This window comes from Polypterus senegalus, chromosome 3, assembly GCF_016835505.1.
Source record: "Polypterus senegalus isolate Bchr_013 chromosome 3, ASM1683550v1, whole genome shotgun sequence".
NCBI classification, from domain to species: Eukaryota; Metazoa; Chordata; class Cladistia; order Polypteriformes; family Polypteridae; genus Polypterus; species Polypterus senegalus.
In genome coordinates, this window is record NC_053156.1 from 114,896,099 (window position 1) to 114,912,031 (window position 15,933).

Genomic DNA, 15,933 nt, shown 5'->3' on the forward strand with positions numbered 1-15,933 from the left:
GGCGAGGTTTATTAGTATAGCGGTAAGGTAAATTAAAACACACTGATTATGAAATTGCAAATCCTCAAAAATTTAATTTTGCTGAGGTTTTCACCTGTTAAGAAGTCGATAACCTCCCAGTCAAAAGAAGACCAACTAAGTCAGGGCCTCAAACTCCAATCAATTTTACTCTAACTAGCTGCTTAATGAGGTGACGATTCTTGTCTTTAATCAAACACATTATTTAATTCCATGGCTTGTTCCTGCTCTCATTGTGCATTAGCAGACATTTCCAAAACTCTTTTCTGAGAGCTCAGTTAAAATGTTTTGCAGACCTGAGCAGATCAACATTCCTGAGATCATTTATTTTCAGATATTGTACTTTGGACACCAGTTGTTTTGGTTAATTTTATAATCTGGTTATTGTCTGGCTGGTAATTAAGGAAAAAGAAACAATTAAGGGGTCTGGGTCTTCAAGAGCAAGTCAATTAAAATTAGTTCAAAAGAAGATAATTAGCAGCTAAAACAGGTCAATCATTAAGAAAAGGGTTTGAATGAAAACCTGCAGCCACCGTGGTCCTCCAGGACCAGAGCTGGCGACCTCTGGTTTAGTCTAGACTACAGTTTATTCAGTACAGGATTTCTTACTTAAACTAAACATACAGAATATTTTACTCTTGTACATTATTATTTACATTGCTCTCCAATTGATTGTGTATATAACACAAACTTCTACTTACTAGCCTTCAAAGGTTTAAATGACCTAGCTCCCACATAACTAGCTGAGCGCCTTCATGTGCTCTTAGATCCTCTAGCATTGCATTGCTGGTGGTTCCTCAGACGAAACTACATACTGTATGTGTTGAGGCAGATTATTCAGTGCCATTGCCCATAGACTTTGGAGCTGGTTACTATAGTGCATCATATTTTCTATATATTATTTTCTATATACACAAATCTTGAAAGTGTTTTTCTTGTCTTAACTCTCAATTTCAGTTGTCTTTTCTTCTTATTTACTTTTTGGGTAGTTTTTTTTGTGATATATTCTGTAATCTTGATATTTATTCTGTTATTATTACTTTAGTGTTTGTTTTGTGCCTCATTTTCCACTTAAAATTATATGTAGGTATATGTAGTGACCTTTAGATTGAGAAATGATCTTTATAATAAATAAATAAAATGGATTATTTAAAAAATGTTCAAAGAAATTTTTAACTTGGATTAAAAAGTTGAAATCAAAACAAATCACCAAGATTAGGTAACATATATCCTAGTGATTATACATTTAAGCCCTTGATGCATGTTTTCAAAACTCAAACACAGGAAAACTTACCTATTTGGAAGTTAGCAAATACCATACCATTATATGAAAAAGTTGATTGGGCTGATCCTTGGTTAGGATTATCTATGATATTAAATTATAAAGCTTGATGTGAATAACACCCTAATGAGGCTTCATCTGTGGAACTATGTGCAGGTTACGTTTAGCGCTGAAGAAAGTCCAGCATCAGGCTAATCAAATACACTGAGGTATGAGCAGAGGAAATAGTAAGGGTATTGCAGTCTTTTAAGTTCAATCAAACAAAGATTGAGATTTGAAATTAAGTGTTTAAAATTATTATTAACACAGTAGATCCCAGTTATTTTTTTTTAAAAGTTAATGTGCACGATATATCTAATCATGTTAACATATCGATTATATACCTCACAAATAGTCCACATAACCATTCAATAATAAACAAGTTTTCTTAGGCATTTGCAGAAGTCAACAGGGTAAAAAGCAGCAAAGAAAACTTTCAACAATTTCCCCTTCTTCTCCACTTAACTAAGTTAAAACAAATTTATCTGAATGACACAGAGAAGCTTCCTGAAAGTTGTAACATGTGTATTGGTAGGTATTACACTGAATATTATTGAAAAAACTTTATGTTTCTATTGGTGTTTCAGCTAATAGGTACAGATTTAAAACTTGACTACAGTCATATCATATTCACCATTACCAATAATGAAAAAAAGGGTACTATGGCATACACATACAAAATTACCTTAATGTGTAAAAAAAATAAATAAATAAATAAATCACTGGTGTCTAATATAGTTTAGATAAAGAAACACATTTGGTGAGAATGTATCAATGGCCAGAAACCATACTGTTCAATAAGTTCAAAAGTGACTTAGTAAGCAAGCATTTTCTTTCTTAGTTTCTTGCTTACAAATTTAAGATGATTTGTTTGAACTCACCATGGATTCCCATTCTTGGAAGGATTTACAGTTGAAGTACTTTGACCTGAATTTTCTTTGGTGCATTTTTCCCCTCCCTTTGCATCACCACCATCTTTAGATGCTAAAGTAAGCATTTTACGTTGCTTCTGGGAAAGTTTCATTGCTTGAAAGACCGTTTTACTGCCACTGAAAACCAAAAACAAACACACTCTTTAGTGGAAAGAAAAAAACACAGCAAATAAATAGTGATACATTGGCTATTTGTAACTTAGTATTACAAACTAATAATTATTTTTAATGTAAATTCATAAAATACTGTAATGTGACATTTCCAAGTCTGGAAGTACTGTAATTAAAAGCACTGATTACAGATAAAGACTTTATCTGCAATCTAAGCATTTTTTTTTTTTTACTTTACCACAAGTGCAGTTACAATTTTATTAGAAAGCGGGAGGGACATTGAAACCTTGAGATTTTCATGAATATTTTAATATTATATTAATGCATGTACTTTTTTAAAATGGCAAGTAAAATCATGCATATTCTATCACTTCAATAATTTACAATAGGGTATTAGAAAATATGGATATTAAAAATATCCAGATTTAGGTCAGTGAAGTATTTGGGAACAATCAACCACCTATAATTTTGAGCTATGCAGCTTTACAAATGTGAGTAAAAAAACATTTAAATATATGACCAATTTAAAGTGTATTAAAACACTGTACCTAAGTCTCACCCCCTCAAACTTCAAGTTTCAACATAGTCTCCTTGACTAATTGCAGGTCAATTCTATAATTCAAACTTGCAAAACTGAATCAAATCAAGAGCAACAAGAAAGTAATCTCTAGGGCCCACGATTTACCGCGGCCCGTGGAATTTAATGCCACGCTGCGGAATTTAGGGTTTTGCAGTGTTAAAATGCCACGCCACAGAATTAACCTAACTGCCACGGAAAATACCAAATCTGAATGAAATCTCATCATTTGAGGCATATTGATAATAGTATGATTAGTTTTGATTACTTCTTTAAGTTCTTTCTTTAGCCTATTGCATCATCTCATTAACATCTCGTTCGTTGCTACTGAAATCGAACACAGTGGAGCTACAGTCCAGTTAAAGAAGCTGTCGGCGTTGCTGCAAAGTACTGATAAACTTAACGAGTTGAGAGCTGAACTTGAATTTGTATGTGTTCACTGCCAGCCAATTATGAACACTCCGACTTCTTTTGAGGCACAGTCATTCATGGCTGTCGATGCCTACAACAAAGTGTCTGACTTATTGTCTTGCCTGAAATCGTCCAGATTTCCAATTGCAACCAGCAGCTGTGAAGATGCAAAGCACAATGCTGCTGCTAAACTTGAAGAATATTTTGTGGAAACCAAACAGCCGGCAATAGACCTATTCAGATCTGTGAGAATATTTGATCCACAACAGCTACCGCTCTTATTGAAGAATTTTGCTGATCATGCACCATTAGTGCCAACAATGATGGCCACAGCAAATGAATGGCAAGCTTATCTGGACATAGCATCTCGTGAAGTAATTCCAGCTGATATCAGTGCTTTTTGGCATGCCTTAGAGGACAGACTGCCTCGCTTAGCAGCTCTTGCTAAAGTTTACATTGCGTTGCCGATCTCTTCTGTTGATGTGGAACGTTCGTTCTCAAAATATGGATCGGTGTTGTCACCACTGCGATATTCTCTGTCACAAAAAAACCTATAAGCTTACAGTGCCGTTTTCTTCAACAATAAATAATGACTTTAGAAACATTATTCCATCATTTTTTGAGAATAATATTATGCCTACATATGTTTCAGCATCATTTGCCTAAAGCAAATCAGTGGATTAAAATGTGCGGATGTGTATGCTTTGATAAACCTATTTGATTAGTATTACGAATTATGATTGATTATTATTAGGGATTATTAGGGAAAAATTGCATTTATTTTGCTTGGGTTACGAATTAATCTTATGGAGTTCTGGTACTTTGCTGCGCCACGGTACGCCGCGGAATTTACCATTTCTTGCCGCGGTAAATCGTGGGCCCTAGTAATCTCTCTCTGACAGACCCTGGTAAAATGAGTTTTGAAAGGTTTTCTCACTAGTCCTCTCAATTTTGCTGTAATAATGCACATGATCAAAGCTTAGTAATCTAGTAAGTGCTCCCTCACTGTCAGTTGCACCTTTTGTGACATAGGAAGTAGTAGTGAGGTTATAGCCAAGTAGTCAGCAAAAAAAGAGTAGAGTGAACGTGTATCTTAGAGAGACCGAGATACACACTTGTGTAGTATGCATGTTCATACTAAGAAAAAAGTGTCAGAACTTTCTCATACAATATGGTGTGTATAAATAAGCAATGTTTATTATCATTTATAACATTTCTAATTTATAGCATTTATAACTAGTTTTAAGAATTTATGGTGTTACCTTCAGTTGGGCTTCTTATTCTGCTTACAGGCTGCTTTTCTGTCTATAGTGTCCAGTTTAAAGAAAACAGTGTTAACATTCACACTAGTCTACTGGCAATTCAGTAAAGAATGAATCCTAATGAATGAATGAATCCCTCTGTTCCACTTTATCAGTACCTGTGTTGACAGGTCTGTGGTATTCATGTCCAGGTGGGATTTTATGGATCGGTTTCTGCATGGAGAGGTGTTTTGGGGTATTTTTAAAACTCATCCCATGCTGTAGTTGCGCACTTGAAACACAATTGGGGGCCCAAAAAACCCAAGAAAATTAAATAAGCATTTAGGATGCTTGATCATCTTTTAGTTATTCCTTCACATTACAATTTTTAATTTCTTGCTCTTCGAATAAGATGTACAGCTAGCTGTGTATCTGAATGACAGAAAATTTATTTTTGCAATGCAATTTACAAAAACCATTAATGTGCACTTATAGAATACAGTGTTTTTCTCAAAAGGCACAGTCATTTCAGTAAAAAAAAAAATATTATCTTTCACAATTTTTTACATAGCTCCTTAAAGTTTTCAAAAACAAGAAATTGTTTAACATGAAAACGTAAAGTAACAATGTAAATGTGAATAATAGACTGATGTTGTTATAAAAGAAAAATAACCTGCTTTTTGGAGTAGATCCACGATTTTGCAAGGATTGTTCCATTTCCATGAAAGCTCTAAGGTCCAGCACAGGAGGTGGGGTACGACTACAAATAAAATAAAAATACATCGGGATGACAATAATACTAATGATATTATTTAAGGTTAAAAAAAAAAAACACTAAAAGTGTACATATTTATTAAAGGTGATAAAAATCTTGATATAGTTAAGCATAATTGTCTTCATTAAAGTTTTCTTATTATTTTCAGAAACAGTATTGGCAGCAAATCAGAAAAACAGAAAAGAAATTACATAAAAGAATATTTTTTACAAGTTTATTATAACCTTATTATTCCTTTCAAATTTTTCTCCCTAAATAATAAACTAAAAATAATAAGTCACAATAAATGAAAATGTAATAAATAATTTAAAATAAAAATATCATTAAAATAATTATTTTCTTCAGGAAACAGACATAATTTTGGGCCATAATAAGCATACAGTCATGTGAAAAAGCAAAAACACCCAATGGAAATTGTGGAATTTTTCAGTAAGTTTGAACAGACAGTTCTTCATGCAAACAATGTCTGCAGGTAAATGGCGAACAAATGACACATAAACTTGACATGGTGTAATCATTCTTATAATCTAAATTAACAAAAATGTAAACTTGTCACATGAAAAAATAAGTACAACCTTACATTTATCACCATTTCAAATCCATTAAATTAGAATCAGGTATTCCAAATTAGGTGCCAATGATTAGAACCTCCTTAGAGAGTATGCAGGTAGAACTTGTTTTAAGTTAAGACCATGCGGATTTAAAAAGATTGACAAACTTCTTGAAATCCATAATTCCACTGTAAGGAAAAATCATTTACAAGTGCCACAGATTTCAAATGCCTGCTAATTTGTCCAGGACTAGCTGGCTTGAGCAAAATTAACTCCAAGAGCTGACTGTTTCATACTAAAAGAAGTCTCCAGGAACCCCATAATTCACCATGGGATCTCCAGGTAACTCTAGAAAAATCTGGTAGCGAAGTGCAACCATTTGTTTGACCTGCATGCAAAGTGCACCAGGAAAATTCCTTTTCTGTAGCTTGCCATTGAACTCATAGACAAACACCAGGAGTTAGACAGATAAAACTTGCATAATCACAAAGAGAGTCTTGAAATGTGCATATGCAACTTTCATTCAAAGGTTTGGATTGAACAGGAATTATCTGATAAGATAATAGGAGAACTTGTGAATACTGACAGAACTCAATCAACCCTTACTTGCGCAACATGTCAGAGAAACTGAAAAACGACAACACCTTTGTTCAAGCAGAGAAATGCAGCCAAACCAGCTAAATAATAATTCATATAAATAAGCCATTACAAAATGTGTGTTGAGGTGACAAACATAATAAAGTTGAAAAGTAATAAATATGATGTATGTATATTTAAAAAAAAAACAAACAGGGCCAATGCTGCTATTTGTACTATACAAGTTTTTTTTTTTGTATAGAATTAGAAAACAAACCAAAGTAAGAACACAGGTGTGATTTACTCCCTGCATAAAGAAAGCTATAAACATCATGCCCAGCCTATTCATAGCACAATGGTTTAACACAATATGGCTTGTTTGGAGTTGCTTGAAAACCTTGTAAATGGCCATATACAAAAGGAATGGATTTTTGCCCATGATGATGAGTAGGCTGGCTTATCAGTCCAATTTGGACTCCCAAGAGCCATTCTATTTTCCTAATGTAATCAGGGTAACTGATCGTACTCAACATTCACATACATTTTGTAATTGAAGGAATTTTACATGGAGAAGTCATAAATTTCACCAAGTTGATGTGAAAGACTGGTGGGCAGTTACGCAAAATGCCTACAAATCATTTCTGCTAAAGGGAGAAATGCCAGCTTCTGGGGTGTAGGGTGTTCTCACTATTTTTGTTCAATAAATGAATAAAAAGCTCATTTGCCTTGGGATTTTACTCCACTACATCACATTTACCAGTAGACATTCTTTGTATGAAGATCTACTTGCCGTTTGCATGTCCACATATGCTACAAAAGTCAACAGTTTCCATGGAATGTACTTACTTTTTCACACCAGTGTATGACCAGCAGGACTTACAAAATCAACAAACACACACATTTCATACCTTGTTTTTGGGTAAGGGATAGGGAAAGGGTTACACATTTTCTCCTCTTTTGATTCTAAGCTTCTGCTTAGGCATTTTAATGCCATGGTTTTCTTTTCCACCTGTAAAATACCACCACATTTATAAAGTACATATTCAGGTTCAAAATGACGGTCCAAAGGGTGCATCATAATGAAGCAAACAGTCCTAATAGGAAACATAAAACTTAAGTTTATAAGAAATACTTAAAAATACAGGGGTACGATTTCAACATCAAATGTTACAATATGTATATTTATCACATAATACATGGTATCTTGTTTTATTTACTTAAAAAAAACAACAATTACCTAGAATCTGCTGGACTGATGCTGTAATGTCATGCAGAACGGGCAACAGTTTCAGCTTCTAAAGTGTAATACTAAAGTCTTGCTGATGTTAAATTTCTCCTTTTCTTAGCTTCAGCTCCTGTGAAGCTGCTGCTCATTCTATTTTTCTCATCTATAATAATGTGATACAAAATGGCACTAAAATGACTACAACCTTGGTTTTATTTCTTTTGCTGTATGTTTTGGCGCTGTAGATATTTACAGATTTGTATATGTAGCTCTGCAGAATCTAGGTTGCTTAGCTAAGGCCAACTGATCTGGTGTGTAAAATCTGCAATTCTGTGTCTATATTTCCATTGTGTTTTGCTCAAGCCAAACAAGGTGAATTTAAGTACTGTATAGGACAATTGCATGGGCAGTTTTAATATCAAAAAATCCTGTTTTCCTGAAGTGTACTAGTAATCAAAGCACAATGACATCCAAAGTTATTATAGTTAAGGAAAACTAAAATCAAAACAAACTAATAATAAAAATGCATTTTAGTAAACTAAAATAAAATAATGAACAATACTGAAATGAAAAACTAAAATTAAACAAAATTATTAAAGTAGCTGAAAAATCTAACTGAAACAGTTTTTACGAAAAATATTTTTAAATTTTCTTAACAACCGGACTAACACAAAGGTCTAACCTGAGTTGCAGTGGTTCCATAATTAAACAAAATATATTGATAAGAATTTCATATTTGGTTCATGAATAAATAATCCTGCCCTTGTAACTTTTAACTCTATAACAGAAAGTAACCAACCACAAGCCGTCAGCATATATTCATCCAGTAAACGGTGGCTGGTGATAGAGGGCGGGTGTTCACACAAGATTTGCGATGACAGAGCAAGCTGAATATGGGACAAAAAAGCTTGTGAAGAAGAAAGCAATTTACTGTGTGATAATAATGACACTTCTCCAGAAGATGATAGTTAAACTCCAAGTGTTAGTGAAGAATACCAAGGTGGTGATTTTGTTTTGACAGTGCTCAGTAACTTTCAAAGCTGCAGATAATCCCTTACAGGATTTCAGTCTGTTCATAAATGGCAGCTTGTTAGCTGTGATTCTGACTGAGCCCTAGATACAGTATGTACACAGCAATTAATTCAGCAGCACACATTAAACTATTCCAGGCTACATGAGTTGGATGTACGTTATGATGAGCTGCACATTTCTTTCCGCTTCTTGAATTTCAAGATGTAATTCAAACGCCTGAGGTCAGAATGTGCTGGTCAACAAAACCTTTACCATATGGGCAGAAATATCACGAGTGAGTAATGTTTCAGTTTATTTCTCAGGTGTTTGTGCTTTATTGACAATAATTTACCTGCCACTTCACCGAGATGAAATCCATTTTGAAGACAAAAAAGGCACTGATCGAGAGACTGGCATATTGTTGCTGAACAATAACTTTTGCTTTAATAAGGCTGTTTAACAAAGAAGTAATACAAACTTTGTAATATACTTGAGTAGCAGCAGTTGGTAAAAAAATAAACCTACTAAAGTGTTTTTGTATTTATTCTGTACTTACTAATTTAACTCTTTTAGTTTTACATTCACGGCTCAAAATACCTGATACTGTGAAAATAATCCGGTGGAAGAATTATGTTTTAAAATATTTATCTCCATCTTTTCAATCTTTCTCTGCCTCAAAATAGATATATGAAATATCATACTCTTTTTGTTCTTAACATCTGCCATGTCATACAAATTGCATTATATAGCATTATTGCAATAGGCTGGCACCCTGTCCAGGGATTTTTTCTGTCTTGCATCCAAAGTAATTAGGGTAGGCTCCAGGTTTCATACGATCCTGTTCTAGATAAGTGAGTTTAGAAATTATATATTTTTTCTTTGTTTCCCTTAATACAGCTAGGTGGGGTATGCACAATGATTCAAGCCTAAGAGCCTTGTTCTTTCTAAGCCCCCATGATATCTATTTTCTGATTTTTTTAATATCTTTTCAGGTCTGTAGGTGGCAAAATTGTGTCTATAAATTGTATGTGCCTTAAAATCCACCTAAATTTCCTTACAAATTGTCCCATTCTGGGAAAGAATAGGAAAAGATGAAACATGCCAACAGTCAACACACATTTATTCAGAAAACAAATATATAAAAAATGATAAAATTGTTCATATTCAGTATCTGGTTTCAATTATAAGATCAAAACAATACCAGCCAGTAAATCATGTACTGTAGTAAGGTCCTACTAACATTAAACTCATATCCAAACTCATTAAGTGTGAAGTCCTGTCTGATTGTGACACAAAAATAAACTCCGTAGTAGCTCTTTAACTATACCATAATTTCTAAAATTAAAACTGAAAATAATATATATATATAAAAATAAGATAGAACTGTCTTTGTGAAATAAAAACTAAATTGAAACTAAAAATACACGATGAAGGAAAACTAAAACGAATTTCAAAGTAAGATCAGAATTAAAATAGAAGTAAAAACTAATATAAAAAGACAAAACTATAATAACCTTGGTGACATCTTTTGCATCTAGGACTGTAATACTAGGGTGCTGTACCGTGTTAGCCATTATGAATGTAGAGAAAAGCAAAGCAAAATGACACCTTTTACTGGCTAACTAAAAAGATCACAATATGCAAGCTTTCGAGGCAACTCAGGCCGATCATTAGGGAAGATATATTCTTTTGCATCTAGGACAAAAGGGGTTGACAGCTTGGGAAGGGAAGACAAGCACATGCTTCAAGCTGTATCCATTTATTTGACAAACTACGAACAAAAGAAGATTCTGTGGGACTAGAAATTGCCAAAAGGTTTACAGCTTGGAAAAGGAAGGCTCTTAAAATATCAAAAATGTTGTTGTTTGGGAAATGGATGTACTCAAACAGATTAAAGAGTTTGAGCAAATTCATCCTTCATATTGACAGCCAGCCAATCAGGCATATACAACTATTATATGTTGCAAAACTCTGCAAGGAATTTTACAATAAATATGCCTCGTCCGAAAGAGACATCAAAAGAGAACAGGAAAACGCCAGAATAGGGCGAGAGTAACATCTGAAGAAGGCAGAGCATCATCAGAAGAGGGCAGCAGCAATGTGGGGCCGTTTTCATCTGATTGTCAGCTAAAGCATTCCATGAATATTGATTGCTAATTCAACGCCACCCTGGGACATTGATTTTGAACATCTTTAACTTTTTATAAGATTTTTCTAAAGACTATATATCCAGACTTTGCTATCCACAGTTTCTTTTATGCTTTCCTTTACTAGAATTATTGTTTAATAAATACCATGGCTTTTAACTTTCTAAACTTTGTCTTCATATCTAGAGTATCTGAAGTAATAAGGTAAAATTTTTAGAGCACTTGAAGTAGTGAAGAAGTGCCACATAACCCAAGCTGCAAGGTTTATCAAACTGAGGATGAGCAGCTTTGTCCAATTATGAACAGTGCGTTAAAGACAGACATTCATTGGTTGATAACTGGCACATAGCCAATGATGTTGAGTCTTTGAATGCTCGAACATATTCTTGGAGATCAAAAGTAATATTTAGGTCTGAGACACAGTGCTGTGAAAAAGGATTTGCCCCCTCGATGATTTCTTATTTTTTGCATGTGTGTCACAATTAGATGATGTTTCAGATCATCAAACAAATGTAAATATTAGACAAAGATAACCCAAGTAAACATGAAATGCAGTTTTTAAGTGATGATTTTATTTATTAAGGAAAAAAAAACTATCAAAACCTACATGGTCCTATGTAAAAAGTAATTGCCCCATAAACCTGAGTTAAATGAGTAGATTAAGAAATGGTTTAGAAGCTCTTGATATAATGCTGGGGCACATTAAATTCTTGTGCAACTACCCATACCTGAACACAATTAGACTGAGGTACAAGTGATAAATCATTGGAAAGGAGTAAGTGCTTGGTCAACAATAGTTTAGCTGGTGTTGCTGCATATTTTTAAAAAGTGCACTATTATCATCAGTGGTACTGCAGGTGGGTTGCTTTAGACTTCATAAGTTGCACAGCATTAACCTGGCGAGACATTTTCTGGATCATCTTGTGTTACAGATTTCCTATATTCAGTAGTCACAAATTTGAAACCATTCTAGGAGAGGTACAGGAGCAACTTCATACCAAGACTGCTGCATATGTACTGTGTGCCATCTTATGTTGCATTGTTTTAAGAAAATGAGTTACCTGTATAATCATTGTAGTTGTTATACACTACGTGCAGTGTTTTTCTCTATTGCTCCTTATATTTCCTTTGTATTTATAGATCCAAAGATGTTTTACATAACTAACAGTGGCTTGTGAAAGGCTTCACACATTTGTGAACTGCAATCTTCCAGAATCAAAAATGTTTAGCGCACTTCCTTCTCATCACATTTTATGATTTTAACATAAAAACAATTATTTAAATATCAAAATGTAAAAAAAATATAACTGATTACATAAAACAAAAATAAATAATACTCTGACGTAAGGGAGAGCATGTTGCACATTATTTAGTGCAGTAGCTGAGCAGATCTCCTGGGTTTGTACCTTGCACACAGTACTTGTTTGCACACAAATTGTATGTTTTCCCCATACATGTGAAAATTTTTCTCCAGTTACTCAATTTTCTTTTCACATCCCAAAGCCTTGAATGTTAACTTTATTAGAGTGGGCCCTGCAATTAGCTGATGTCACACTGAGGACTTATTTCTTTTTTTTTTTGGTACCCATTCCTGGCTCCCTACAACCCTAAATTGGATCAAGCATTTTTGAGAATGCTATTAAAGCATGACTTAATTTAAGAAATATTTTCTAGAAAATGTACCAAACCTCATCTGTATCGTTAGGGCTTCTTGGCACAAAAACAGGCGACTGTAGATCCCTAGGGCTATTAACTCCTAAGCAGCTTCCTTCTGAATCCGAGGTTAACAGCTCCTGAAGTGACTCAGCTGAATTGGTTTTGCCAGACGTCACTATACCTATAGAAATAAAATATCATATTTTACAAAAAATAAGATCCCAACACAGAGTGACAGCATACATGTCAAAATGACTTTCCTTATTTTGTGTTTTTTTTGGAGTCATATAGGGCAGGATGATGCTCTGTCATCTTACAGATTTATTGACTATGCAGCACAGTGTTTTGCGGTTAATTGTGCTGCACATACGAGAAGATTTTTACAAAGACAAATGATGTTAAGGAAAGAATTTGCAGCTTTTCTTGCCAACTACAATTCACGTTCATCTGTAAGGTGAGAACAAAAACCTGTTTTAATTTAAAAACGGTTTTAAATGAAATGACATCACATCATTGACATCATGTCTGTGTTCCATGCTTGGGCATATTTAGTGATTACACTGTTCCAGAATCTTACTAAAACATGCCCAGGACAACCACTTCCAAGCAGGCCAGGGCATGGTATGGTTGGCCTGGCACAGAGCAATCGCCCTAATCAAACAAACTAGTCTTTGGGGGGTTACATGCAGACAAACATGCTCTAGCATGGAATAAATTGTGAGTACATCCTTAGATTTAACCCTGTACACATAAAATACTCTATGGGCTTATTTTTGAAGTTTTAACTAATTAACTTTTTTAAATTAATAAGACAAAAACTAGAGAGTAGTGCTAACACAGGGATTTTTAACAGGATTGAACAAAAGTGTATTTTTTTTTAATTAATTTTCTTACCAGGAGAAGGTGGACTTTGGAGGATTTCAGACAGATTATAACCTCCTGAACTGTCAGAACGTCGCCTTGGTTTCTTCTTAGCTTTTGATTTAGCTTTCTTTATAAGGTGATCTCTGAAAGACATTGCAAAACCAAATTTACATTTGCAAACTGACATTACAATATAGATTAATTGTACTTAAGTTAGCTGAACTAAAACTATGTTTGGATATTGTATATAATAAAAAATACAATTTTCCATTTTTAAAGACCAGATTTTATTAATTTTCCAACATTTAAAATCAGCATCATGTTTTATCCCCTTGAGGCTGCTGGATATTATCGCCGGCCTGTACAATGGTACTGTGAGTTCTGTGCAGAATGGAGGTAGAACCTATGTGTTTTTCCCAGTTGATTCTGGGGTACATCAGGGGTGTGTTCTTGCTCCTACTCTGTTCAAAGCTTGTATGGACTAGGTGTTGGGCAAGGTCGCGGGATCCAACAGCTGTGGGGCATCTGTTGGTGAAGAAAGATTCACGGATCTTGACTTTGCTGACAATGCGGTTTTCTTCGCAGAGTCAATGGAGGCTCTGATCAGGGCACTCGAGAGACTGAGCAAGGAGTCTGAGTGTCTGGGCTTGTGAGTTTCTTCAAGATTCAGGTCTTTAATGACCTCTTGGGCACAGCCATCAGCAGTGTGTCTGTTTGCGGAGAGAGTATTGACCTTGTTGAGAGGTTTACTTACCTTGGCAGTGACATTCATGTATTGGGTGACTCTTGCTATGAAGTCAGTAGACGGATTGGGACAGCATGGGTCATGAGGTCACTGGAAAGGGGTGTATGGTGCTTCCGATATCTATGCAAAAGGACAAAGGTCCAAGACTTTAGAGTTCTGGTGCTTCCTGTCTTGATATATGGTTGCGAGACATGGACTCTATCCAGTGACCTGAGACGAAGACTGGACTCTTTTGGTACTGTGTCTCTCTGGAAAATCATTGGGTACCGTTGGTTTGACTTTGTGCCGAATGAGCGGTTGCTCATGGAGTCCTGAACGAGGCACATTACCTGCATTGTGAGGGAGGATCAGTTATGGCACTATGGCCATGCAGCGCGTTTTCCTGAGGGTGATCCAGCTCGGAAGATCCTCATTGTTGGGGACCCGAGTGGTTGGACCAGGCGAAGGGGTCACCCATGTAACACCTGGCTGCAACAGATAAAGGGTCATTTCCGGAGGGTGGGACTGGACTGCGTGTCTGCCTGGGGGGTTGCCAACTGGGATCCCGAGTTGCTTCGTAGTGTAGTGGATGTGACAACACACTGTCCCAGTGCATGCTCCCCAACTTAACTTGACTTGATCATGTTTTATACCATCAGATCACATGGACCTGAACCATTTCATGAAAAACAAAAATGGTTAAGGATATCAACTGCTCTGACGTAAAATGTAACAAAAGGACATAACAACCCTACATGTACCATCATATCCAGTAGAAAATGATGGCCTGTCTTCTCTCTTCTACTATACCAAACATCAGAGTCATTTAAACAAAAGTATATGTAAAATTAAATATTAGGATTGTAAAGAAAGTAACTATATTCCCAAATATGTACTATTATTATTATTATTTTTTAAAAGGTAAAACCTCTGGAACCAGATAAATATAAATACAAATGCCAAACCTACTTTTTCCCCATAAAATATACCTACAATGTTAAATATTGAACATCAGCTTGAGAATAGGCTGTGCACTGCTTACATTCTGTCTGTCTCATGTCATTCTAAAATAACAGTCACACTGTGCTCCAAGTGTTTGAGTTTTGTAAATAAGCAATTATTGCAAATTTGTACATAAATAAATTATAGTTTTGCATAAAATGCTACAGTTGCATATAACTGCATTTTCATTTTTTTATTCTCGTTTATGCACTTTAAAACAGATTTATAGGGGAGGTTTGTGTATTTTTCCAGATTATCTGAAGTTACACTTCAGACATGTGTTGCTTTGATTATGCTGTACAGCTTTACTAAAATACTACAAATTGTACAAATTACATACATACACACACACACACACACACACACACCCCCCTACCTACCTGGAGATATTATCCACCTCTGACTGATCTTTACAGCTTTCCAAACATTCCCAGTTTTCTTTGTCAAAGGTAGATAGGTCTGGTCCATCCAGGTAAGGTGTAATAATTCTTTTCTGCATTGCAGGAATCTATGTTTTTTACCCAACAGGCAAAATGAAGAAAAAAAAAAAAAAGAAGAATTAATAAAAATTAAATTACTCTTAATAAATATAGGCTGGTAAAATCAGGATAGATAGCTAAGGTATTTGACTTCATATATTTAGAAAAAAGAAAAAAAAAGTACTATAAAGCTGTACGCTGTACAGAAATTCATACCTTTTAATAAAAGATACCTATAATAATTTCAGCATTCTCATTAAGGCAAATGTACCATTCAGTTCAGCATTATGGTGATGTGAATACTACTTCCCC

General features: G+C 34.8%; 1 protein-coding gene across 3 annotated transcripts in view; it reads right to left on the minus strand.

The window, feature by feature from the left end:
- ibtk (inhibitor of Bruton agammaglobulinemia tyrosine kinase) overlaps positions 1-15,933 on the minus strand; it is a 135,136-nt gene that overhangs the window by 25,702 nt on the left and 93,501 nt on the right. The window contains exons 20-26 of one of the 3 annotated variants that reach the window (XM_039747835.1): positions 15,523-15,650; positions 13,447-13,559; positions 12,585-12,733; positions 7,422-7,522; positions 5,289-5,371; positions 4,633-4,675; positions 2,313-2,388 (exon numbers count right to left, since the gene is read on the minus strand). In XM_039747835.1, coding sequence (XP_039603769.1) covers positions 4,635-4,675; positions 5,289-5,371; positions 7,422-7,522; positions 12,585-12,733; positions 13,447-13,559; positions 15,523-15,650 — 615 coding nt within the window. In that variant the 3' untranslated portion in view covers positions 2,313-2,388; positions 4,633-4,634. Of the gene's footprint in view, positions 1-2,220; positions 2,389-4,632; positions 4,676-5,284; positions 5,372-7,421; positions 7,523-12,584; positions 12,734-13,446; positions 13,560-15,522; positions 15,651-15,933 lie in introns of those variants that run through there. The other 2 variants (XM_039747832.1, XM_039747836.1) reach the window with 2 other exon arrangements.